Source organism: Melanostigma gelatinosum (assembly GCF_949748355.1).
Source record: "Melanostigma gelatinosum genome assembly, chromosome: 10".
Lineage (NCBI taxonomy): Eukaryota > Metazoa > Chordata > Actinopteri > Perciformes > Zoarcidae > Melanostigma > Melanostigma gelatinosum.
Genome location: NC_136643.1, coordinates 9,937,494 through 9,964,302, shown reverse-complemented (window position 1 = coordinate 9,964,302; position 26,809 = coordinate 9,937,494). Strand labels below are relative to the sequence as shown.

The 26,809-nt window shown below is 42.3% G+C and overlaps 2 protein-coding genes across 9 annotated transcripts in view; one reads left to right on the top strand and one right to left on the bottom strand.

Annotated features, from left to right (window-relative positions):
* col18a1a (collagen type XVIII alpha 1 chain a) overlaps positions 1 to 10,959 on the bottom strand; it is an 89,251-nt gene extending 78,292 nt beyond the window's left edge. For both annotated transcript variants that reach the window (XM_079277545.1, XM_079277546.1), the window contains exons 1-2: positions 10,826 to 10,959; positions 10,650 to 10,723 (exon numbers count right to left, since the gene is read on the bottom strand). In XM_079277545.1, coding sequence (XP_079133671.1) covers positions 10,650 to 10,723; positions 10,826 to 10,836 — 85 coding nt within the window. In that variant the 5' untranslated portion in view covers positions 10,837 to 10,959. The remainder of the gene's footprint in view (positions 1 to 10,649; positions 10,724 to 10,825) is intronic.
* A 5,849-nt stretch (positions 10,960 to 16,808) lies between these two features.
* The window catches only part of obsl1b (obscurin like cytoskeletal adaptor 1b), a 35,931-nt gene continuing 25,930 nt past the window's right edge, over positions 16,809 to 26,809 (top strand). For 4 of the 7 annotated variants that reach the window (XM_079276973.1, XM_079276972.1, XM_079276971.1 and 1 more), the window contains exons 1-13: positions 16,809 to 17,071; positions 18,363 to 19,474; positions 20,925 to 21,194; positions 22,122 to 22,382; positions 22,533 to 22,844; positions 22,952 to 23,218; positions 23,415 to 23,690; positions 23,849 to 24,124; positions 24,342 to 24,617; positions 24,868 to 25,143; positions 25,466 to 25,726; positions 25,898 to 26,170; positions 26,275 to 26,349. In XM_079276973.1, coding sequence (XP_079133099.1) covers positions 18,466 to 19,474; positions 20,925 to 21,194; positions 22,122 to 22,382; positions 22,533 to 22,844; positions 22,952 to 23,218; positions 23,415 to 23,690; positions 23,849 to 24,124; positions 24,342 to 24,617; positions 24,868 to 25,143; positions 25,466 to 25,726; positions 25,898 to 26,170; positions 26,275 to 26,349 — 3,832 coding nt within the window. In that variant the 5' untranslated portion in view covers positions 16,809 to 17,071; positions 18,363 to 18,465. The remainder of the gene's footprint in view (positions 17,072 to 18,362; positions 19,475 to 20,924; positions 21,195 to 22,121; positions 22,383 to 22,532; positions 22,845 to 22,951; positions 23,219 to 23,414; positions 23,691 to 23,848; positions 24,125 to 24,341; positions 24,618 to 24,867; positions 25,144 to 25,465; positions 25,727 to 25,897; positions 26,171 to 26,274; positions 26,350 to 26,809) is intronic. The other 3 variants (XM_079276970.1, XM_079276974.1, XM_079276975.1) reach the window with 3 other exon arrangements.

The window sequence follows — 26,809 nt, the reverse complement described above, 5'->3', positions numbered from 1 at the left end:
GCTGGAATAGGTTTGTTTCCATCACTCTGAATGACTTAAGACAAGGACTCAAACATCAAAGGTCTATGGAAGAAGCCTGGATCATTAGTTACAAACGATGAAGCCCATGTCTAGGCATGTGCCGAGACATTGATTGCTCAAGACATATCCAGATGCTGCTATCCATTGAACGCTTTGGCCTGACAGACCATGAATAATCGTTCAGTGATTGTTAAGTAGAAATGTGTAGGGAAGTTTCCCATATGTATATTCGAGATATAGTTACAAGATAGAGCGTCAACATTTTCACATTCTCTCAGTGATTTCAAAGCGACGTCTTGCAATGCTTGATGGATGCTGACATCTCTATGGTTTTTATTCTCTATGTGGCACAGTGACAAGGTCCTGAACCATGTCCATGTTGGATTTTAGTTTAGATATAGAGAATTAAACCACGAGCTGCATGATGTCTTAATGCAGTCGAGATTAAAAGTGAAGTGAGTTATCGTTCTAGGGATGCTGTCTCTAATTTAAACCTCCTCTAATTTTCACTTTTTCAGATTAGAGCCTTGTCTGTGCTCCAAACTCTGGTCTCCTCTACTTACAGCATGTTAAAAACAGTTGTTTGACACAGTCTAGTTTAGATTATGTTACAGTTTTAAAACTTTGAAAAGTTTGAATTATAAGGAAACCTTTCCTGTGGGCTTCTTAGACTCAATCCTCTCTTGAGGTATGAAGGAAAGCTTTGAAAACGTGTCGCTTACAGTATATTGTATTATATATGCCATTGCTATATATTTTCATGACCCATTAGATTCTCCCATTCACCATGAATGCACAAATTCTACCTGCCGACACAGGTTTACGGAGCAGCTCAAAGAGCTGGCAAAGGTGCAAATGCGCATCCGATCAGCATTCGGCATGAGCCAAAAATGAATTTCCCCTCCATTCCTGTTGCTGCTCCTGAATGCATCAGTAAAAAAAACATCCTCCACTGAAGACGTGGGCTTCTTGTGGAAAGAATGTGCATGCAGATCTCATTTGTGTGTTGCGCGAGGAGCAGATTGTTATATCAGTCCGTTGGCCAGTCCCCGTCTTTGTCTCGACGCTGGTTCTTTGAAACCGTGAGGCCTCACTCAAGTGTTGAGTTTCAGCTTTGCACAGCACTTCGAGGACGTGTCAACGCAGATCAACACTTTGACAGTAAATCCAAAGCCATGAAAGAGGGCTGTAGAGTCCCTCTTTTCTGTCACAAAGCTTCCCTCTTTGCATGGGAGGGAATCATGGGCGCGGCCCCTTGACATCCGCAGCAGACTGATACGAATTCCGCGGTGAGGACACCGCCACAATAAAATGAAAGCAAATAAAAGCAGGGGATGTGTGCTCTGCCACTTACCTACCCTGCACTGGACAATCACATATGTAAAAGTGTTTTAAGTGGACAGTCATCGAGTTGGTTGAATCCACGCTCAAACCACTGAGAGCCACTACCCATTTATTCAGTCCGAAGCCTTGTTACTTGGCTACAAGAACACCGATCGCATCTAGCTCACGTAGATTAAAGGGAAGCACAGGACTTTGGCCTTTCTCTCGGACGATCCACCACAGACCCCTAAAAAGGCAAAGTCGTCAACATGCAGGACGGGGGCACAAACTTTTAGCTTACGAGGCACAACACCTTCAAACACACCCTCAGTGAATAACGCTGGCGAGCTTATACTTCACCTTCAGCTGACACTTTAATCCCCTGTAATGAATGGTGACAATGGCTGGAGGGGAATGACGTTATGCCTGTGGCTGTATCGGAGGCCCAGGGGGGGGATACAGTAGATGAAGAGAAGTGAGAGGGACAGAGAGGGCTTTCATCGACAAGACAATATCAGCGCCCTCAATTAGTACGGGCCAGACTATGGGTCCATGGTGCCAGCGTGCATTGTTCCCCCCGCTAGCCACTTTAGCGCAAAAAAAGTCCACGGGTCATGCTCTTCCTTTGTTTCAGCTTAAGCCACGCAAAAGGCATGTTATAATCCACGTGACGGGGCTTTGGTGAGCTGGTACTCCAACTTCATCTGAACTTAGTGAACCAGCTGAAAGATATTTTGACGCCGCAGCCGCAGATGTATGTGACTAAGCAGATTTCTATTTGGCTATAGGTATGTCAACAATGATACCAAACACAAGAGCTAGGACAGAATACCCTTTACCCTACCTGTAGAAATAGTATGTTTCTTGGCCAAATTAAAGTTGGATAATGCTCTGCCAATTCAGCACACCAGCAACAGGACATATTTAGTTTCAGGGCAGAGTGCAGACATGCAGACATGACTCAGTTAGAGATCAAAATATAAACTTATTTATTTATTTAATACAATCAAATACAACCCGTCTCCTGTCTGATCTGATCTACGTATAGTGTGCCAAACCACAGATGTAGTAATTCCCACCCGGGGGCATTCATAGATTAGTGACCTTTTCATGCTTTCAGAGTTTCACTGAGAGAGAAAGAGAAGAAGGGAGGAAACAAGAGACTTGAGTGAAAACAAGCACATAAACCCGCCACGGCCCGAGGCTAGCGTGTGCCTGTTCAGGAGTCCAGACTCTTCAAGCCAACAGCGGGCTGCCAGGTTCAGTTGGGTATTGTACTGTTTTGCTTACCAGATACAGACGTCTTCGTGGTTATTTCCTCTCACTCAGATGCATAGTGTATGTGCACTTTGGTAGCCAGCAGTTAGTAGGCGTCATGAATATAAAGTAACTTAAATCTTTTAAGCCTTGAGATAATATGCATGGTTAAACATTTGTCCTCTGACATTGCTATATAAACAAGGTTGCAATTCAGTAAAGGGGCAAAATGGGCTTCACAACTTTTAGTGATAGGTAAATGTGACCGGTTGGCGATAGCTGGTTAGTGTGTAGTGCTTTAATAACTTGAATAACTTTATAACTTTAAAATGTATTTGTGTCTACACTCTACACAACCTGTGTAGCAAAAAGCAGCACGCTGTCGGAGCAGTAACAGCAGGTTGTGTACACACAGGGTGGGTTCAGGTCCTGCATTGAGTGTATAGTGTCACTTGCGTTTTAGCAGTGCTAAGAGCCCAACACACACAATCGGTGTAGTTATGAGCCTAAAATGACATTTATATGCACGTAGAGCTCAAGTTAAAGGTAAGCCGTTACATGGCCCATGTAGAGAACTGTATTGATTCAAATTGTATCTGTTCAGACCTATGACTGAAAAACTGACATGTCAGGTGCACCTCCTACATTTTGCCCAGAGATGTGAGAGGAGACCAGTCCACTACAGCAGAGTGCAACCTGGATGGACACTGACTCCTTTACTATCAAGACAGGAAACTAAAAGGTTACATAGACTTTACACAGCCAAGTCTATTACCACACGCAAATAATGAACTGGACTTGTAAAACCACAGGGTATACTGTCGAATGCGACACTAACCAAGTTTCCCGGCACGTTTCAGGAAGTCGATTGGCCACCGAGGGACGAATTTGACCTCCGTCCCTTCAGCCCACCTCCCAGACTGAACCGCCGTTCAAACCTTTCACTGGACCTCTAAATGTTCCTCCTCTCTAAACCTCTGAATGGATGGCACTGTGCCACCTGGCCCAGTGAATAGAGGGCACCCTTTATTGTCTGCGAGCTCATGATTCACACAACAATTAGCAGCTTCCAAGTTACGAGCGGCCGAGGCATTCACTTTGGAAAGGTCCAGGCTCAGCACATGAGCCGACAGCTTCAGTCCTCTGCAGTGATGGAGTGTAACGAAGTACATTTACTCAAGTACTGTAACAATTTGCAGGCACTCATATACAATTGTACTTGACACTTCTATTCCACCACATTTCAGGGAGAAATATTGGACTTTTAGTCCATTACAGTTGTTTGACAGCTTGATTTACTTTTCATAGAAAGATTTTAGATAAAACATGATTATACAATAGATTACATTGTTGAACACTTTTCACCCCTCTCAACTATTCACATGGTTTCATTTTAAAAACGGTTTGAGGTTTGAGTCTGAGAAGTCAAATTGTCCAATATTTCACGGAGAAATCAAAGATTAGAGAAAAGTCCAAAAACAAAAACAGATTTGTTTCTTTTGCATTTTACACTTTATAACTTCAAAAATATTTTTGATTGATTTGATATAATGTTTTTTCAGTCTTTTTCCTCTCCCATTAATCATCTCATGACTACACAAAATCACCTTCTGACACTTTGGAGGGGCCAGACCGCTAGGTTGGGTACCACTGGACTAAACTCCCTAACTACATAAAGTAGTCAAAGCCGGCTCCCCCTCGACCTGCTACAGAATGCTGCGTTCACGCTGATGCATCAGTAGTCTTTTAGTGTATTAGTCAACGGAAACTCTTGTTTTTCCCCATCTTTTTATCTCTAAATTTAAGTCCACAACCCGAGAATACACCCAACACTGAGTGCACCTGGGAAGTCCACCTCTCAGTTCGGGACAGGTAGAGTGAAGAATAGGGTTGGGTATCGTTTGGGTTTTTTCCGATACCTGTGCTAAAACGGTGCCTGAACCGATACTTTTTTCTTCAAATTGAACAATATATTAACTGTTTAAAGTAAAGTATACTATCAATGAATACAAAACACTTGGCTTCAAACTACAGCTTCAAACTTTTAAACTATGAACAATATATGAACTGTTAACAGTTTACAGAATACTTAAATAAATACAAATAAATACAAAACACACCCACACTCTGTACACACACGACAGCTTCAAACTTCAGCAATTATTTTGCAGAAATATGAGCATATTTTCCTTCTCTGGCAAAATACGACACGTCTCATGACTTATTTTATTTTACCAGTTGGTGGCGGTAATGCGCCAATTCGTCGTTTGCCAACCGCCAGTTAGTCTCAAAGGAGGAGAAGAAGAAGCTTTCGCGTGCCTGTGTTGTTGTGCTTATGAGCGACAGCGCTAAGTACCCCGTTGTAATAATACTATGAGTGAGGAGCAGAGGACCTAGTCCTGCTGCCAGGACGGAGTCATCAGAGTAGTGTCAAAAAAGTATTTCAATCAACTCAGGCACCGAAAGGAAGCACCGAAAGGAAGCACCGAAATCTGCGTTGCATTTCCGTTCGGTAGGTACCGGACGTATAGGAACCGGTGGCATATTGGCACAGAGTTTCGGTACCCAACCCTAGTGAAGACAGGCCATGTCGTCGAATCCCAAACCTTGGCCCAAAGTCCTACTTCCGGCAAGTCCATACCAAAGTGGAGGACAGAGGTACAGGACTCGGCAAATCCCTCTTTTGTCACAGGAGTGACAGGCTTGATGGTAATTTCTCCGTCCCATGGGATTCTCCTCAGTTCACACCCCCATGGTGTGAGATTTTGTGAGGGGGTAAAAAAGAGAAGTGCCTACAGACATGGCAGCCCTTGAAGGACGGGTGAATGAGTGGAATTCAAGGATGCCCTGAAAAGCAGCCTGCACATCACAAGAGTCAATCAGGAGATAAGAAGACGTGGAGAGCGAAAAGAGGGATATAACCACAACGTGAGGGTCAGAACGCACAATGGCATTCCCGAGAGGGGCCTCATGAAATGCTCAATGGTCTATTCATTCATTAAAAAAAAAAGAAAACGCATTGGGTGGTAGCATGGTGCTTGTATTAACAGTGTTCACATCTGACAGTTAAAATACGCTTATTTCAGGTCTGGATCTGAAAAGTGCCTTTAAAATAATGCCAGCGGGCGGTTTGTATGGTCTTGGTCACTCGGGATCAGCCCTAGTTCACGGAGAGTGAAAAGCTTATGGTATAGATTTCTTTGGACAGGAGAATGTAAATGGCAGGAGGGGGGGAGGGGGGACTCTCTAGTTTCATGCCTCCCTGTGTTCGGCAGGCTGTCAGTGAGGACAAGTGAACACTCCCTAGCGCTGGAGACGGGGGACAAAGTGCCAGGTAGACGGATCTGGTTTCCTTTGCTACAGCCAAATACGGCTTTGTGGTGGAAAAAAAAATGAAATCTGCACCTGGTGGCCATGGAAACCAACGTTCGGTAAACGACCGCTGCTGTGTTCACCCCAAACATATTTAATTCTGGGGCTTTTTTTTTGCTGATTGTGCCTGCCTGGCTTGGTAGCGTGCTCTGACACGCTGCAGTCTATGAGTACTCCTGCAACAAAGTTAATGGATCAAAATCTGCATATGAAGAAGCAAAATCTGCATATGAAGAAGCAATAGCTTTGCTACAGAACTCATCTCCTAAATGTTTGGAAGAAATAGAAATATTTTCCCTGGAGCAAATGCATTTCAAGAGCATCTCCCTGTGGTTCCAGAGACGGACAAGGCTCACTTTTACTTTTGTTGGTAATACATAAGCTTTTCCATCTTGCTCTATATGTTCAGATCCTTAAGACGAAACCTGCATATACAGTAGGGTCCTGTCATTTGCAGAGCTTCACTCCTTCCGCTAACAGTCAACTCGATTGCGGCTGGGAAAGACGAGCGAGTAAGTGAGGGTTTCGCCGCAAACAGGAAAGAGGTGCCGAGAGGTAAGAGGGCACTCAGTGTGCCATTAGCGCTGGAGATGGTTGGGTGTAGAAAACAAGTGGCCCTACAAATCCTCTTCTCTCGGAACACAAGCAGTAATTATGGCGTACCTCTGTATTTTGCCGCTGTCAACCCGGCATTTTGACATCAGGGACGGCATTGACAGAACAGCCGAGTGCACCTGAAACGGCTGAGCGCTGGGAGCACATAAAAATACAAATAACAGCTGTCAGAGACATTGAAAAGGATGCGCTGCCATGGAAAGCGTGCGGGGATCACAAATACTGAGCAAAGCCAGCTTTACACATGCCGATAACAGCAAAACCATATTGTCCCCATAATCAGGTCACTGTTTTGACCATGTTCAGGTTTTTGTCACGCTAATGAATTCAAATGAATACAGCAAGCAGACGCTCCCTTTACTACGATAGATACATTCTCACTCTCACTGTTTTCCATCGGTTGGTGAGTGTGTGTGTGGTCGGGTGAGGTTAAATAAGATGATCTTCAATGGTAATCTTTGGTCAAATCTAAGGAATTTAAGATGCTAAAATAGACCAGCATTTTAGAGAATACACAATGTTTAATTGGTAGACAGAATACATGAAAAAGAATCGGAAAAAACTTAACTTCATGCTTCCGTTGTGTACACCCAGCCTAATTCAAAAAACATGCCCTGGATGATCCTCAAACTGGGGCATGTTAGTCATCGTCCAGCACAGATACACAACTCCTCGGATCCAGATGGGTTGAGTTAAGTAATCAAAGCAGGATGTGACCACCGTGGTGGTCTTATAAAAACACACCATTGAAGTAAGCTACACCATGTCTAGATTTCCTTTTCAGTCTCCTTAGTAAGTGTTTCTCATGTCCCTGGTCTTAGACAGCTGTGCTGTGTTAAGCGTGTGGTCCTGTTACGCTGCGTGAGTTTGAAGAGACAGGCACGAATGACCTTAATAAAAAACATTGTTGCGACAGTCTTTCTGAAAAATGCTCCAGTGTTTTTACAGTAAAGTATCAAATGGGATTTTAAAAGGCCCGTTCAGTCCATCACTGAAGTGTCAGCAGAGGGCTTGAATCTCTCTTGTGTCTTCGTGAGTGACGGACAAAAGACGGTTGCCTGAGTGGGCACGAGTAAGAGCATAAATGCATAAAGGAAGTGTCAATCTTGAAAAAGAAATGATGAAAAAGGGAGCCAGGGAGGGAAGTACAGATACCCACTTGACGTTGTGAATGACCCCCCCTACCCACAAGCTCACACACACACACACACACACACACACATGTACGCCAACATTGAAATTCACGAGCCAAGCTGGACACTCAAAGATATAAAGGTGTAATGACCTTTTAAATGCTGGTAGGCCGACACAATACAACTAAACAATGCCAGACGGGACTTCCGAGCCCTCGATGCGAGGGCTCCACCAGAGATGTCGATCATGAATAAGTAGGTTTACCGACTAGAAAATCCCGGGATTAGACATCACAAGGTTCACTGAGTCAGACGAATCCGTGCACAGTCGCTCTATTTATTTCATGTGAGAGTTCCAATGATCCTCACAGAGGCACCAATCTAATAATCGTTCACCACAGGATGTCGTTTTATTCTTGAGGGGGTGGACTTTTACAAAACACAGCACATACTGTGAGATCTAGAGTTTGTCTTTTCAGAAATCCTGTCTTCCTTCATGGCCTTTTTTTATTATTTATTTTTGCAAATTGTCCTTAAATGCTCGTTAATTTGCAGACATGAATATCGATATGCTTTGTAGAAGGATGTCAATTCACATCGAGGGTATCTGATGGGAAGGATATTAAGCATCTATTATCAATTCCACAAGACTTTTAGAAAAGCCACTCAATAAGAATTTTGTGTAACAAAATGTGCAAACTTTATTGAGTACATATTGATCTTTGATGTTTAAATCTATCAAAATGAATGTTTTTATGCTCTGTGTTTTACAGCTAAAGTTTAATATTGTCTTAATTTCAATAGTGTCCCAAGATTGTCTGTCAGTCTCTCTGGTATCGAAATAAAATGTTATAAGAAGAATCCAAATACAAAATACTAATAATTAAAGCAGATATTCTGCATAATAAAAACTGCTGTTTCTTCAGTCCTTCTATTTATACTGATAATCATTCTCGTGTCTTGCCCTAACTGACTTCAATTAAAAACCACAATGGTGGCCATTGTTGAAGCCTGAAAGCATCCATTCACTCAGCAAACTGAAATGCTGTAGTAGATTAAATGATCTGGTACGACAGCCAGAGGAGAAAATGTCAGAAAAAGAGGAAATAAACTGAACTTAAAAGTTGTTAATCTTGCAGCTGCAGAGAGCAAAAGAGAACAAAAACACCAAAGTTCAGAACATCGTTCTCAGGACACTTCTGAGATGTGGAAGCAGATGTTTTCTCTGTGAATGCTGCAACTATACGTGACGTGTCAATGCATGTTTGTCAAAGGGCGCTCTGCTTCAGACCTCTTCTATCATACGCAACATCTAGGGCTGAAGATAATCAGATGGCAGTTGTAGAACCACTTTAAATAGAAGAACTGTCAATAAAACATTTATAGAAATAAAGGATATTCTATATGTTCTGAAGCAGATAAAGTACTATGGGGGATTTTAAAAAAGCCTCTCATTTACCACTTTTTCCACATGTTTCAGATGGCTTTCCTGGACCTCTTGCCATCGCGCCCTCTGCACTGAAAAGAAGAGAACCCAAAGCCAGCTGTGATTTTCAATGTGGCATCTAATTCAGCCATGAAATGGCACGGCGGGGTGTCCCCCTACAGCCGTTCCCCTCCCCCCCCCACCTCCCTCCTGCTGCCCTTCAGGCAAAACCACGCTGGGTGCATGTCAAAGATCACATGACAATAGGGATTCCTAACCCAGCCAGGGACTGGGAATGAATCAGACCTAATTCAACCATGTCGCAGGCAGCCAAAGGCATCGCTCCTGAGACGGAGTGGCAGGCCTTTTCAACCTGGACACACACACACACACACACAGACGGGACAGCTTTCCCTGTGAAAATGTCAGATTGTTGGAGAGCTACGTGAAATGTGTTTTACCCTTTTCAATTTGTTGGTGTTTTTTTTCACCTGTGAGGTAAAAGATGGAGAATTATCAAGATGTTAACATATAACAGCGGGCCAACAGAGGCAAAGCTACTAGATGGGTCGTGTTAGGTACAAAATACAAGACAATGAGAACTAAAACGGGTGCAGTCTTCCCCCAAAGCCATAACGATCACAGCCAATCAAATATTAATCAGTGTCCTCTCGGTTTCCTCTCCCTAGCACCTGAAAGCGGCACCGTTCTCCAACTCAACGTTTACTAAATGAGATGAAGGACATTAGTGGAGTTCAAATGTAAATCATTCAGCAGCAGAAGAGAGTTCCTTCATTCAGTGGCTCCTGTAGCTCCTTTAATACCATGACCATTGTGTGTGTATAAAATAAATGATCCTTTGTCATCTCCTCTTTGTTCAAATGTTCTGATGTTATAACAGCTGGACAGATACGAGTGAGAAGTCTGCTTACGAAGGGGAAACAACATCTTTTAGTATTTAGATGCAGCCAACACAAGCAACAGTCAGACACAGAGCAAGAGACTAACAGGGAAGGAATGTAGCTTTCTGAGCACTGCAGACTTTGGACTTGGGAAGAAAAAAAACCTGTAAACAGTCCCAAAGCCTCTTTGACCTTCTCTGAATGGACAAACAATTGTTTTGTTTTTAATCACTGGATCCGAACTATGTGTATTCATAGCTTTGTGGCAACCGTGCTGGTCTGGTCTGTTAGTGTCTGTTAGAATAAACAGTAGACTAATGCAATCCAAGCCAAAGAAGAGACAGCAGTGAGCAAATATTGCAGCTGTAACTGTATCTGAATCCTAACTTTTTCATAAAGGTTACACATTGGTGCTAAGTTGGGCAGATAACTCCCCCCCCCCCCCCCAAAAAAAGGCTTTTATTGTTAAGGAGCCCTGAGTGTAAGCCTACTTTTCAGCAAAGAATATTAATAACAATGCACAAGAAGTTAGTAGGAAAAAACCCGTCACAACCAGAGCATTTCTATTGTTGCATTGATATTGTCACCATTGGTTCCTACCTGGCCATTGCGATGCAGCTGAGCTGACAAGAAGAAGGACGCAGCAGAGAAGGCGCTCCAGCCGCGAGGAACACCTGCAGAGGCAGCAAGCAGTCACATTCACAACTTTATCGGCGCACTGAAAAGCTACAAAAAAAAGTTTAAAACACAAACGCAAAAACAAAAAAAAGAGCTACCTCATCGTCATCTCTTCTTTCGCAGATGTCGAGCGGGGGAAAGGCTACATGGGCCGTTCGGAGGTGACGGAGGGTGTAAAAGTCTTTTCACAGCTTCCTTGGTCCTGCACCGCTGCTGCACGCGGCTACAAAACAGCTGATGGGGACTCCGCGCTTTGCTGGAGACAAGAGACGTGGTGGAGAGGAAGAGAGAAGTGACCTGCAGGGGTTCACATCGGGGACTTCCGCCAGGTCCTAAAAGGGAACTTTTTCCAGCGAGTGTCAAGATAGAGTAGCCTGTATGATCAGGGTCAGCCAAAAACACACTATAATAATGATAATAATAATAATGTGTTGGAATTATGTGTGATGGTTTTCAAAAAAATCTAATCTATAAGATTTATTTTCAAGCTTAAAGGGACAGTTCACCCCACAAATAAAAATGTTTATTTTTTACCTGCAGTGCTATTTATCATTCCAGATTGTTTTGGTGTGAGTAGACTAGTTTTGGAGATATGAGCCGTAGAGATGTCTGCCTTCTCTCCAATAATATGGGACTGTGCTCAAAGTGCCAAAAATATCAATTAGAAAAACTCAACAGCAATGTGTCTTTCCAGAATGTTTGACCCAGTTTAGTCAAGATAATCCACAGACATTGCTGTGAGCAGCTTAATGTAGGAGCGATGGTTGAAAGAAAATAGTTCCTATTCAACCGCTCGAGCCGAGTGCCATACAGTCCCTTTGCATTGGAGAGACAAGAACAAGGCAACTCACACCAAAACAATGTAGATTGACAAATATCACCACAGGTAAGAGCAAAACCATGTATATTTTGTATTTTGGGGGTGAACTCTCCCTTTGAGGTCATGCCCCTCTACTGCCATTAGCTGAAGTGGATGTGAACAGGTGACAAACTGCAGCATGAGCTGTGTAAACCTAAGTTTTCCACTGGAAAAGCTTCTGTCATTCATGCAGAGTTTACACTGTCACTACCCTCTCGAGCTGTAGTGGGCTCACAAGACCGGACTTGACAAGATAATGACCACATGTAGGTTCAGGGAAGGCTTATTTACTTTGGTTTACTTTGCTTGGAGGTAAGACAGAGGTGAGAATCCATGACGAAGAAACTTTGTTTTCTTTTCTTCTTCTTTTTAGCAATTTAAAAATGAATTCAAATGTTTTCTTTAAAAAAAATATATATATATATAAGGAATAAAAATGGAATTATGCTATTCAAGTAAGATTACCTTCTGTATTATTATTATGTATGATCATACTGGATAAGCTTAACATGCAGCAGCAGTTCAAAATCAAACTCACAATGCCCACGTTGCAGAGCATAAGATCAAACTAACGATACATGACAAGGGATATGTGCAAAGTAACACAGGTGCTTAAGTAGAGGTGGTGCTATTGAAACGACAGGCCATACTGTCAGTAAAAAAATGCTTCCAAAAGGGGGTCCTTTAGCCCCACTTACATCTTCAATCTCCAGTCTGATCGATGACAAAATAAAACAATCCACTCATAATCAAATGTTAAAAGTCTTGGTATTCGCCCTGAAGAGCACGAACATGAGCCACAGTCATGGCATGTTGCACTTAGTCAAGATGACCAGCAGAGGACGAAGTTGGTGTGGTTCTTGTCTGCAGAGGAAAGATCTAATTGTGGACGGGCCTGTATCATCATGGCACTTCTGTCCCCCTACACCACACCCTGTTGATTGGGTTTGGTTGCTTCTTCCTTTCCCCTCGTGTCTCCGCGTTAGATGTAAACACAGTCGCGTCCTCGTCTGTGTGGAGCATGTGGGACTGAAGAAACAACAGCAATCGTTGTCTTTTTTGTGAAAAGTCCTGAAATAAGTGGTGTATGTTTGTTTGGTTTTTGAATTGATATGAATGTTTACATGTTTGTCAAATGCGGCAAACAAAATAAAGGAAACAAGAGGATGCAGCTAAATATATGCACTGCAAAATAATACCTCAATCCCAGACTGGCTACATTGCCACCAACAAGAATGAAGACATGACCTATTCATTTATTTTTTTCTATCAATGCAGCAGTTCCAGTCGTACAGATATGAACTGATGCATGTCTTGATTCTATAAGTTATGATTTGAGCATCTTATGGCATTAATAAAACATGTGTACTCATATTGGTACTTCCTTTACATGTGCCAGTTCGTTCAGACTTCGTATACGGTAAGTTTGTTTCACAGGAAGGAGGCTTCAGTGCTCTGGCACTCTGTATCAGACTGTATTAGCGGCTCTATCTGTAGGCATCCGGGCTACTGTCTGAACACGTCCACATCTCTGTGAACGTCTGCTCGGCTCACATTCCAATGTCAGGGAAAAGAAAGGCAAAATTGCCCGTTAAATGCTATGTTGCAGTGTAACCTTACAGAGAGCAGGGTGGGACTCCTTCCACAAAGAGAAACATGCAGTGCCAGCCGCCGCTCTATCATGAAAACATAACCTCAATTATTATCACCTGATGAGCAACGTGTCACAGCTGTAGTCATGCTCAGTGTTTTGTCCTTTTTCTTTTCTTTTTTTAATAACAATGGAAGACTCGCTATACAGTACATGATCAGAGTATGCAAAGCAAAATGACAGCTTATTTACTTGTTTATTCATCTCTTATTGCCTTTAAATATATATTTATTTAATCTGATCAAAATACTCAAGTCTATTTGGAGTCCAACAGCAGTTCCAGTGGTCTTAATCCGAGAATAACGAGTTCAGTGTCCAATCCGCTCAGAGATGCTCAAAGTACTCACAAGCAAACAAACAAGCCTAAAACTTGTGTTATTAAAAGGTAAGTAGGGAAACAAGATATGTTGTTTTTTTGTCACATTATACCGTAAAGTATTGCTCTGACCTAATTCTTTGAAAGGCCCTTTGCCCATAACAATGCCCATTCCTAAACTTTACATTGGAATTGATTGCTTTATTGGATAACCTAAATGGTCAATGTGGCTTTATAAATGCAAAACAGAATACTTTGAGTTGAACTTCAAAAATGATTTGGAATGGAGTTTTATTTTAAGGTGCCTTTTTTTTCTTTCCAAGCATTTATGTCAGTGTTCAGATAAATACCTTGTAAGTTATTTGGCAGGTTGTCCGAAACAAATCTAAACTGTTTCATATGAACAGCAGATTAAGACGATTCATCAACTCTTCATTTGTCCAAGAACACATTGTGCACGTTTCACAGCAACATTTTAACTATCACAACCACAACATCCAGGACTAGAAAACACCAGTAAAAAAACCTGCCAGTGTTTATTTCTGTAGAAGTGAAAGCATCAGATAGATTGATGATATTACCAGCATCATCATCAGCAAAGTATGAAAACATTACAGTGACAGTTTCTCATGATTTAGTAAATCCAAGCTTTTTGTGTGTTCTTAGTATTCTACAGACAAAATACATTGAAAAACACATTGACCTGGATCTGATACAACACAGAGAAACGTTACACACTTGAATTTCGCTTTCAGTCCCAGATATGTGAGTGCTGATAACAACCCTCTGAGTTGCTACTCAGCCGTAGGCACAAAGCGTTTCATAACCAGCTACAGAGGCCTTACTTATATCAGATTACCTTCCAACAGCTGAAATCAGGGAAGGGGGAGTGAGGGAGGGGGGGTGTGTGGAGCCACTAAACAGCTGAAGGGACACTGCAGCCCACACTGAGAGCAGGTCTCACAATCACACAACAGACTCACACTGAAAACCCCAGGTCCACGTGCTGCCCTTACCACAAGGCACAGCACAAATACTGCCTTCGAAAGGAAAGTAAGGTCAAACTGCATGAACTGTTGATGCCGGATAGAAGAGTATAGAAGCAATTACGATCTATGAACCGATACAGAACATACTGTCAACAAACTCATTGGTTAAATTAGAAGTGGTTTACTAACTTCACTCCTGCAAAGACTGAACAGACTAAAAAACTTGACCGGAGGTTTGCAGCCTGACCTCTACATCATCAGCAAGACCACCTTTTGTGAACAATGTGGTACATACATACGCCTCTGACCAGTGGTATGCGGGACATTTAGGTCTCTTATATACAAATACATTTAAAAATCTTTACTGGATAGTGAAAATACAGCATAATATAACAACAATGAACACAAAAATAAATCGGCAAAAATACAATAGATAAATATTTATAATGTTCAACTGTGTATTACTGTATATATGTATAATATAAATGTAATTTAAATACAGTCAATACAAGTAAATAACATATATATTAAATATAATTTAAAATGATAAATAGATACTGTATATATTTTTGCCTTTAAAAAACACAGTTGAGATCAATAAATTGTCATAAAAGCAGAAAGCATTGTATTTAATACAAACAAAAAATTTATAAAATATTGATAAAAAAGCATAAATAAACATCTTTATTTAAAAAAATGTAATACTTTCCTGATAATTATTTCCAGTGTCAGGCTGCAAAGTGCATTGTGTTGCATGACTTCAGTATTTTTCTAATTTGGTATTGCTAAATTGCAACCTATGATTTGAAGACATCTTCCAACACTGCTAACAAGTGAAACTGACAGACAACACAGATGCTATTTGCACTTCAATTCAAATTGAAGCAGTGTACCTATATGTATTTAAAGGCAAGCTACACAGCCAGTAAGAACAAGCACATGAGCAGCATTTTACTTGTCACACAACAGGTCTTTACTGTATCCAGCCAGTAAGACTCCCAAACATCAAGTATTTGCAACCTGGAGATGCCTTCCATACTACTGATGAATTACATGTGGGTGTCAATGCCGTTATCCTGGTTGACAATGCTGAGAAACATATAACATATCTGTGCTCAACATAGGTGGAAGACACGATCTGCTGTGTGGAAGCGTACTGGTATCAGCTTTGATCACACAATCCTTGCTCCAACACCAAGCATGGACTTAAAGACACACACATCCAGCAGGTAGAATCTAGTAAGTGAACGGGCCACTGACCTAAACACAACTGCACACATTTCCTATGCACATATTCAACTGAATTAGACTGTTGGTGTTGCAACACTTGAAGAAGAATGTGTATGGCTCATGGAGTGCATATATGCACTCCATCAATTATAATTGAGGGATGAGTTAAGGGACAATAGAAGATAACAAATAAATCGATGCAGCAGAACCGCACATACGCTTCTTCCTCATCAAAACCTGGTGGCTACCTCACCCTCAACATCTCCACCACCAAGACGTTCAGCGATACTGGGGTGTCTGCGATGAGGAGAGGGCTAGAGAGGTCTGTTAGCCTCACTTCCCGCACTTCAGCAGCAGCAAACTGAGTGAGTGTACTAGCAGAGTGATAGAAGTTGTTATGCTAGTCTACAGGCAGCAGCAAAGGCTTCCCTCTTCTGTTCTTTGCAATTAATAAATGATGTGAGGCTGGACTGTTTTTAGAACTGTACATGCTGATAAACGTAGACCTGTAGAGATTAACAGTGTTTGAGAACCATAACACAACATCTGCACATAATTTCATGTTATTTTTTTGCTTTCAGTTCCTCAGTACCCGTTAGTATTTACGAGTCTAATCAGAATGTACCGTGAGGTGGAACTTTCTGAAACATATTTATCAAATTTACAATTCCTGTTACAAACACTTGCTTTCTTACTGTCAGCACACTGGAATAGCTATGGACTGGCATAACTTGTGAAAAACTTTAGCGATAAAGATTTAATGAAGCGGATCTTTAGAATATGACCAGAAGCTTGTTCTTCTCCTTCGATTTGTATTGCAACGCCTCAAGTAAGCTAAGCAGTCTGCAATGCACCGGCCACCTGAACTATCTTTAGCCCCTGCTGGCAAGTGAATGGAAGTGCCGGACTTATCTTCACTGCTGTCATTGAGGCAGTCAGTATTTTAGGGGACAGCAGCAGCTGCAAAAGCATTTAACGGTATTCCATGAACAATAACACTCGGGGTGTCTGAGGCCTGAACGACACAGAGATTTGGGGGGGGATCACTCTGACGTTTGTTAAACGGGAAGCTGGGGTGGACACTGAAGTTGTGTTTTCTGTTCCTGCTGCCGGACAAAAAGCCCATGGAGATGTGCTGGAGTACAACGTGGGACCTTTGAGGAGAGCATGTGTCTGAGTCTGAAGTTAACTTGGTACATTGCTCAGCCTTCAGGAGACGGGCGGCATCGCTTCTTACCTCGACGAGAGATTGCGAGCGCGGAATGCATGTTGATGGTCGTTCCCCGCGACTGAAGCCAGGTAGGTCATGTGAGGGGTACGCTGCACAGCCTCACAAGGGGCAGAGGTCATTCCAATTAAATCAGACAAGTAAACACAGGGGTTAATCTCCTCTCTTTAAACCTCCGGAGGGAATAGTGAAGACACTTTCAGGCCAATGTCCAGACCGGGTTAATTAAAACATCTTGCAATGTGAAAAAAGATATTATGCAACAACTCCCAACTATATGAAATAACATAATGAAGTGGTATACAAAATATATTCCTATTAACATTAAGACTCATTTTAAGTACAAAGGAATGTAAATTATAAGCAATTAAAGCTGTTATGTTAAACATTGTTTACATGTATTGAAATTGATTTAAATTTGACCTGCAATGTTAAGGGCTAGCATAAGGATTGGTGATACTTTGAAAGGTGTGAAAGAATACAAGACAGTATTGTTCAGTTTTTTCAGGATTTGACCAGTGTGTAAATACTTTATCATAAATATCATTATGAATATATTGTTATCAAATGTGTCAGTAAAAACTATCCTTCAAAAGGAATCCTAAAAAACACTCAACACTCTGTGGGAGCTGTCCCAATTGGTCCAAAGGGGAGCATCATTTTCACGAGGGGAGAAATAATTACAAACTGTTGTACCAACAAAATTCTAGGATTGCCTAACTGATATTGTTTTACACTCAGAGCTGCCAACTAAACATGTGACGGCAGCTCTGGTGGGGAGGTCTTTTTTTTTATGTCACGGTTGCATTTATTTTAAATCCAACAGTGACATTTTCTCAGCATAGTTTAACTGTGAGCTCTCTTGGGTGGGCAGGCTGTGATTTTCGTCCTGTTTGTGTGAGCACGCGGGTTTTTAGAACCTTCTTTGTGATACCTGACACACACTCCCCCTCGCAGGTTTTATTTAGGGCATACTATATTAAGCACTTTCCCAGTGAAATACAGCACCAGCTGTACTGGCTATGTGTTGTGGCTGCTGTTGCAATAGGACTAGGCTGCCCCCCCCCCCCTTCTCACTGCAAGCCTGTGTTTTCTCTCATGCAGACAGATCTAATTCAATTAGCCCTAATAATCATACCATCCGTTTGTGCTAACACGCATGCACACAAAGGAGGCGGAGGCTGAGCATTGTCCGTTCCGAAATATGAGGGTTCCCCACCTTAACACATACAGTTACTTCATATCATGATCTGGCTAACATGTTAGAACTAATTATAATTTAGCTAGTTTCACTTTCCAATATTATGTCAAAGTCACAAGCGGTTTGATATTAAAGTCATTTGTTTGTTATTTATTTTTTAGAAATTTGCAGAGCAGAAGTTGGACTGTCTTCCCCCAGTGAATAACTGCTACTTATTAATCTCCTGGACGGCTTAAGGTGAAGTGAGGCTAGAAAAAAGCAGAAATGGATGTGTTTGGTGGAGCGCCACGTTTCTTTGCTTATCCACGACCTGTGGTGGTGCAAAGCGGAGCTGATGCAGTCCTGAAATGTCAAATTGGTGGCGATCCAAGGCCTGCAGTTATCTGGGAGCGAAACAATGAAAAGATCGACCCCCAGGAACGATACAGGGTCTTTGAGGACGGTAATGTTTACAACCTCATCATTTCGGCTGTGACCAAAGAGGACAGTGGCCAGTACATTTGCAAAGCAAAGAACAGCATTGGGGAAACGTACGCAGCGGCCACACTGAACGTGGAAGGCGAAGCACAAGAGATGGAGGTACGAGAGGAGAATAAGCCGCGGTTCCTCATCAAGCCCCTCTCCACTCGCGCCGGCCGTGGGGATGATGCCGTCTTCTCTTGTAAGCTTTGGGGGAACCCGCGGCCAGAGGTCGTCTGGGAAAAGGACGGCAAGAAACTCAATGAAATATTCGAAAGCACGCATTTCAGCGTGGGCTTCCAGGACGGTGGATGGTTCCAGCTCAAGATCTTTAAGACTCGTGCTCCAGATGGAGGCGTATATACGTGCAAAGCCAGGAATGAGTTTGGGGAAGCGTTGGCAGGAGCTGTGTTGCTGGTTGATGCAGGCCCAGCACATGAGGATGAGGCAAATCGCAATGGCTACACAAATGGCCACTGGAAAGCCCAACAGGGAAAGCAGAGGAGTGGCAGGCAAGTGCTAAACCGGCTCAAAGACAACACCATGTCCACTCAAGTGAAAATGTTTGCAGTGACTGAGGGCAAACATGCCAAATTCCGCTGCTTTGTGACTGGGAAGCCCAAACCAGAAATCATTTGGAGGAAAGATGGCAGGCTGATACTGTCTGGAAGGCGGTACTTGTTGTATGAGGACAGAGAAGGATACTTCACACTTAAAGTTCTGTACTGTAAGCAAAAGGACAATGGAGTTTACGTTTGTGCTGCATCAAATACTGCCGGGCAAACCCTCAGTGCCGTACACCTCTCCGTAAAGGGTGAGTCAAGATGATTTTCAGTGGCTTCAGAGTGTAAACTTTGTGAAAGTGGGAAGAAATGTAGGTACAACTTCGAGAGTGAACGCAGACACAGTTGCAGCCTGCAGTGCTTTTTGTAGCGAGTAAAGGAGTGAGTGAACGTGTGGTGTGTTCTTGGATCAGATTTCAAACCATTTCATGCTAGGATGATGTCAGTGAGATACCTCCAAAGAGGTACTCTGAGATCATATATTGGGGTAGGGCCAGACATGGATGGCAAAGTTGTATGACAGTGTCATGAAATCTTATCTCTAGGAGATATTGTATTGATTATTGGTACAAAAAACAAAGTAAAGTATTGTTACAATCTTTTCTATGTTCCAAAAACCTAGTTTGACGATCAAAGTATATTCCCGAGTGGTACAATAAAGAGTATCATCTCAGTAAATAGAAAATAGTTACAGAAGTGATCAGTGCTCTTACACAGCAAACTACAGCTCATACTGTCGAATAGCACACTAATGCTAAATTGAGGCATGTTGCTGCTCACAAACGCCTACTTAAGGAACTCAATGACGTAAATGTCAAGTATATGGCTTTGTATCATCATTCAGTGAATTCGTAAAAATGCAGGTCAGCAGGCTAGTGAGCTGCAAAGATAATCAGCTACCAGATGCATGAAAAGAAATTCAACCCCGGTCCACTGGAGGATAAACCAAATGTATTAATGATCTGAAATTCAACCTGAGAAATATCCAAACAGACAAAGTCAGCTTGAGGTAGATTCCAAGCCAAGCACTATGATGTCTGCAAAGTCACTTAGCTTGTGAAAGGTGTAGGGGGGGCATCCATGTGATTTTGGGAAGGAGATCATATTTCTCACATGGCCCAGAGACGTCCAAACTCAAGGCACCAACAGACAGCATCGTACTGTGTCAGATGAAGACAGAAAGGTGGGATTAACAGTAGATTTAAAGGTGATTTGAATGGAAAATGGTGTGTGTATTTCATCACCTGTCCTTGTGTTTAATTGGACTGAGTAAGATAAGGAAAGTAAGAGCTTTGCAAGGACTACTAAATACAGTCCACATTCCTTTGTTTACAACTGTCTGGTACTGTCTGATGGTGTCGGTTACAAACACTTTATTTCCTATCCAACACCCCGATGTGTTAATGACCTTTCCATTCCTCAATTAAATGAGCCATGATTTTGCACATCTTGTTTTCTTCACGAGAACTTACTGCCAAATACATTTCAATTTACACCGTTTACTTCAAGGACACATATGATGTGCTGTGTAAGTTTTCTCCAGGTCAATTTACCTGAAGAATTTATATTGCTCAAGTAACGTTTTTTTGTATATAAGTTAATGAGAACATCTTAAGCTTGTTTTGAACTTAACTCATTTTTAATTCAGAGACGTCACGTTGGCTTAATCAAACTGGTGTGCTTCCTCCTCTTTGGTGCCAGAGCCGCCTGTGCGGTTCAAGCAGCCCCTCATTGATTTAGAAGTGTGGGAGCGAGATTTGGCTGTTCTCGAGTGTGAAGTTCCAGAGGACTCTGTTCCCATCACATGGTATCTGGAGGACAGACGACTGCAGCCAGGGGCCAAATATGGAATGGAGGAGTGGGGAACAAAACGGCGGCTAACTATCCGTGACATCGGAGTTGACGATGACGGGATTTACCTCTGCGAGATGCCCGACGGGGGCAGAAGCATTGCAGAGGTAGCTGTGAAAGGTAAATCAGGATGATACAATCAAACAGCTGTGGTACATTTACTGTATATTGGAGTTTCATTGAACACCTATGTGCTCATACAAATACAACAGGGACAATCAAAACCAAAGTTGATACAACCTAAACTGTGACAAGCCTAACCCTTAATTTGTTTTCCTTCTGTCATTTTTAAAACACATACGATATGGCTGACAAATGTTGTAGCATTTCATTCCTTTTCTCTCCTCCTTTGAGCTGGTTTGGGACTTGAGAGACGAGGCAAATCCTTTTAACAGCAGTGAACATAACATCTGATGTCTCAGTTTGTCAACTTTGCCAGGTAGTTGGAATTATGGAAAGCTCTCTTTGTGTGGTGTTATTTTCCAGCCATGTTTTTTGGGACCAGTGCCAAATGGGAAGCACTATATAATATTGGTAATTCCTTTATGAGACGGTCCTTCCAAGAAGAAAGGCAGCACCCGTTGTTCGGGAATGGGCCGAAACAACAAATGTGTATGTTTAAATTAGAAAGCACTTTAGCAGAGTAGAAGAGGTGGAAGTGGTAACACATCAGAAGAACATTGGACTTTACCATGGGAGACCGTTTACTACCAACAGTCAACAGTGTTTCTTTAAACCATGACCACATTCCCTGACCTTAAGTAGTGAATTATTTAACCATGATGTTGAAAGTCCTCTAACCTTAACAATGTAGAAATTTAAACAAAAACAATGGTCTTTCCCTAAACCTATATAAGCCTAACCAAACTTTTTCCATAGCAGTATCAGATCAGAAAAGGATTTTATTTTGACAACACTGATTTGTATTGATTTTGGAGATCAAATGGCAAATGTTGTTTGTAAGGTCATTGTGTTTCATAAGATAATCAATTCCTCATCCTGTTAATGTGCAAAGGAGTCACTCACTTTCAAAGTGTTTCCTTGCAGGGACAATTTTGCGGAAGCTTCCAAGAAAAGTGGACGTATTGGAAGGTGAAAATGCAGCCTTTTGTGTTGAAGTGAACAAAGAAGAAATGGACATACACTGGTACAAAGATGCCGTAGAGTTGCGTGAAACGCATCAGACCATCCTCAAGTCCTTCGGTCGAACTCACATCCTGGTTTTCGTCAATACAAATCCCCAAGACTCTGGCCTTGTGACTTTCCTTGTTGGCAGATCCAAGACTTCCTCTCAGCTTAGAGTGAAAGGTAGGGTGCCTCATCTGTAGATCATTGAATCCCAAACAATATGTTTGCACACAAAACAAAATATCGAGATCTACTACTTTTGGAATTGCTCAATATGTATCAGTCATTCCAATTCAGAGACACATTGACAATGGGTTTGTCTTGTTTCAGCGGCCAGACATTGTCCTCCGAGTTGTCCAGTGAGTGTGCAGATCAACACAGAGCGTGCTAACGCAGCTCTTCTCTCATGGTCTCCTGCTCAGGACACTCGAAAGAACCCTCCATCTGGATATGTGCTTGAGCGACAGGAAGTGGGCACAGGCTCACAGGAGTGGCTGCAATGCCTGACCACAGACTCCGCAACCTCGGTTGAGATCCTTGGTGACAGCGTACCATGTGAAGCCGATTATCGATTCCGCATCTGCAGTGTCAACAAATATGGAAAGAGCAACAATGTTGAGTTCCCTAAAGCTGTTCATTTGGGTAAGTTCTGCTATAACATGTTTGTTTTTTTTGTTCCTGATAAATGAAATCACAACATGGTTGAGGATATTGCTGCTAAATCATGTATACTCTGATTCATTTTCCAGTTCCAGTTGCCAGAATACAAGCTCCCTTACAGGATGCCTTGGTGCCCGAGGGCCAAGACGCCCTCTTCTCCATTGAGCTCTCTGCTTCAGTTATCGGTACATGGTTTTTAAGCGGTACTCAGCTTCAGGAAGACGAGCGTTATTCCATGCGCAGGTCACGAACACACCAATCTCTTCGCATTCGAGGAGTTCGGGATACGGACAATGGAGCCGAGATCACGTTTATTGCCTATAGCATCCGTGATTCTGCCGCACTCTACATTCAAGGTGTGTATGGGTCTTGTTGGGCCAAAGAAGTATTGTGTTTTTTACCTGTCCGTTTTGTTTTAACTGGAATTAGGACAAATGTGTTTGGCAATATTGTTTGGCACCAACAGTGCAAGAGGACACGAATATATTATCACTCAGTTCACTAACCTATATGTAAAGTCTCAATTATGGTATTATGGTCTAAAATTTGCAGCTCCTCTTGTCAAGTTTTCACCAATGTCAGAAATGGATCGAAACAAATTTGTAGAAATGGGGAACCCCATTGTGCTCTACTGTGAGCTGTCAGACCCTGCAGCTCCAGTGCACTGGTACAAGAACGGGGTGGAAATACAAACACTGGAGGGTCTGCATATCCAATCAGAGGGCACCATGAGAAGAATTGTCATCCAATCAGCAGAGTTCTCACACTCTGGAGTGTATTGCTGCGACGCTATCGATGACGTCATCAGGTTCAATGTGGAAGTAGAGGGTGAGTGGAGCGAGTTTCTTACAATGCTGTTGTCTTTCACTAACCATCGTTATTGCCCCTTTCAACCCCTTTTTGTCTTTTCTTACCTAAAAAATGCATTTTGTCTGACTTATCAAAACATATTACATTTATAACTTAATGAATTTAAATATCCATAGCCCCACCCGTGAGGTTTTCAGCAATTCCAGATGCTGAGAGGAGCCAAACCATCGAAACGGGCTCCCCCATTGTTTTATGCTGTGAGCTCTCAGATCCCTCTGCCCAGGTGCACTGGTACAAAGATGGGTCAAAGCTTCACCCTCAAACTGGAGTAGATATTCAAACTGACGGCTTGGCGAGACAACTGATTGTCCATTCAGCAGAATTTTTCCACTCTGGGTTATACTGCTGCAAGACAAAGGGTGACACCGTCACGTTCAGTGTGAACATCAAAGGTGATTTGTTTTTCCTTAAGCGATGTGAACCATTAACAAGACACTTTTGTATGTCGTCTGTTGCCTTTCTTCTTAGCACTCATTAGAAGTGCAGCTAAGCCGTCACCTTTTCTTAGACTGCATTACAGCATGTTAGCTATTTAGTTGTCAGTAAATAGATTATGATAATCTTAAAAGGCTGGCATGAAGTTGACATAAGATCTAAACATATCTATAGCTCCACCTGTGAAGTTCTCAGCAATTCCTGAGGAAATGAGGACCAAGTCGATCGAAGCGGGCTGCCCTATTGTACTCCAGTGTGTGGTGTCGGATCCTGAGGCCCACGTTTGCTGGTACAAGGATGAGACGCAGCTCATTTCAAACTCTGGTTTAGAAATCCACTCAGAGGGCGACGCAAGGACATTAGTTGTTCAGTCTGCCGAGCTGTGCCACTCTGGTGTGTACAGATGCAGCACACAGGATGATACCATGGAGTTTCAAGTGGAGATCAAAGGTGACTTTACACTTTTTATCTTTTGCGTTAATATTATAACCCCACCTCCTCTTTACAGACGCCACTAATAATCCCCGCTTCTACTGTATGTGGTTTGACATACTGTTTCATGCATATAACCTTCAAGCATTGTTGATACCCAAGGAAATAATTTGCTGAAGCCTTTTTAATCTTTTGCTCAGCAGTTACATTTTTGCAAGGTGTCCGTTTCCACAGTCTTGATTTAGCTCTCCTGATTTCCCAATGCTAGCTATACCAGTGACATGCTCTACGGTCTTTGACGCTGAGAGAACCAAATCACTTGAAGAAGGCAAACCTTTGGAGCTGGAATGTGAGGTTGCAGACTCCACTGCGCCTGTGTGCTGGTATAAAGACGGCGTAAAGTTCTCCCCGCAGAACGATTGGGATATACAGAGTAATGGCACATTGAGGAGACTCAATAGCCCAGCTGCTGAGCTCTTGCACTCAGGGCTATACAGCTGTGAAACCTCTGATGACACTATTCACTTCACTGTGGATATCAAAGGTACTATTTAAATGTGTTTGAGCAAACCCTAGAGCTTCCTGGTGACTAGATGCAACTAACACTTGCAATATGCAATATATCAGTCTGGCTGTTTTCAAATGGTGCTTTGTGTGAAGTTGTAACAGTTTCTTAAATCAAGGTCAAATTAATCTCAACTGACAAAATGTTTTATCTATGTATTCCTTGAAACTTTTTGAATTTGGTCTGAGATATAAACGATTGGTTCCCTTCAGAAAGCTGAATATATAACCCCTTTCTTAATCAGAGTGTACATATGCACTGTTCAGTCCGCAATTATAATATGATGAATCATCATCTTTAGCTCCGCCGCTGCCGCCCTCACCAGAGGTGGTGGAGACGCAGTCGCATGAAGCAACCTGCCCACCTGAGCCAACCTATGAAACCTCAGACCCTGCTTCACAGGTGTCACTGCAGAGGGATAAAGAACATGATTCTAAGAAAGAGCCTAATTTGGAAATGGGAGGCATCAAGAAGACCCTCGTTATTGAACCAACTTCAAACTCTGGAGCATACTATTGCGCAACAGCAGATGATGTTGCCCAATTAATAATAAACAATCAAGGTGATTCTGTAAATGTGTTTCAGTTTAGTTATGACAAACTAACTTTTGGTCCGTCTTCTTTTTTGTTGTTACAAATGCAGAGCTAATATCTGTGCCAGTTTTGACAATATTTCTTTGAAGTCATCTAGAATAATGTACATGTAAATTACCCCCCCCAATGATTGTCTGTAGCGCCACCTACTGCATATCTGCTTGGTCCTGATGTTGAGAAGTCAGAGTCTGCTGAAACGGACTGCCAAATTGTTCAGCAGTTTGAGATTTCAGATCCCATTGCCAAAGCCTGTTGGTACAAAGATGGAACCCAGATCTACCCAAAAATGGAAGCCGACTGTGAATCACAGGGCGGCAGCCAAACTGTGCCCTTCCAGTCACATGACTTGCCTGGTGACGGGAGGTCTGGCTGTGAACCATCTGGTGACGCACAGTTCAATGTGGACATGAAAGGTGGTGTTCCACATTATACCTGCACAATTAAGAATCAAGTATTTGGTGACTTGCGTAAAGGTATCACCCAGCTCATTGTTTTCTCTTTGGCTTTGTCCAAACAGCAGAGCAGTGTCACTATGGTCACGAGATTGGTGAGATAGCTGAGGCATCTGCCCAATACGCTGTGGATGTCGAAGGTGATTTGATATATTTCAACATCAGTCATCCATCTTAACCCAGCACATAAATGCCACTAACAATAGTGGTGTATTTTGCTGTTAGCTCCGTCATCTGAGGCATCTGCATCTTTTTTTTCCTTTAGAAGTTGGTTTTTGTCATATTGAATCCTGGTCCCATGTAATTTCCTGCAGTGTTTGGCTCTTAATCAAAATGCGGGTGCTAAGTAGCTGTGTAGCTGCTCCTCATACTAACGTACATGTTGTGTTTGTCAATTAAGTCTTCATTTTAACAGCCATCTTTGCTTGCAACAAGCAGCTTACCACTCTTACGTCCATCTTAAGTCTTATTCATCACCAGATCCTCTCATCCACATTGCTGCCCTGAACCTCTCACCGTTGCAATGACAACAAACTCTTATCAAAGAGAAGAAAAATGTATGTACTTTGTAGGAGTTAGTGAACATTCTGGTGGTGTAAC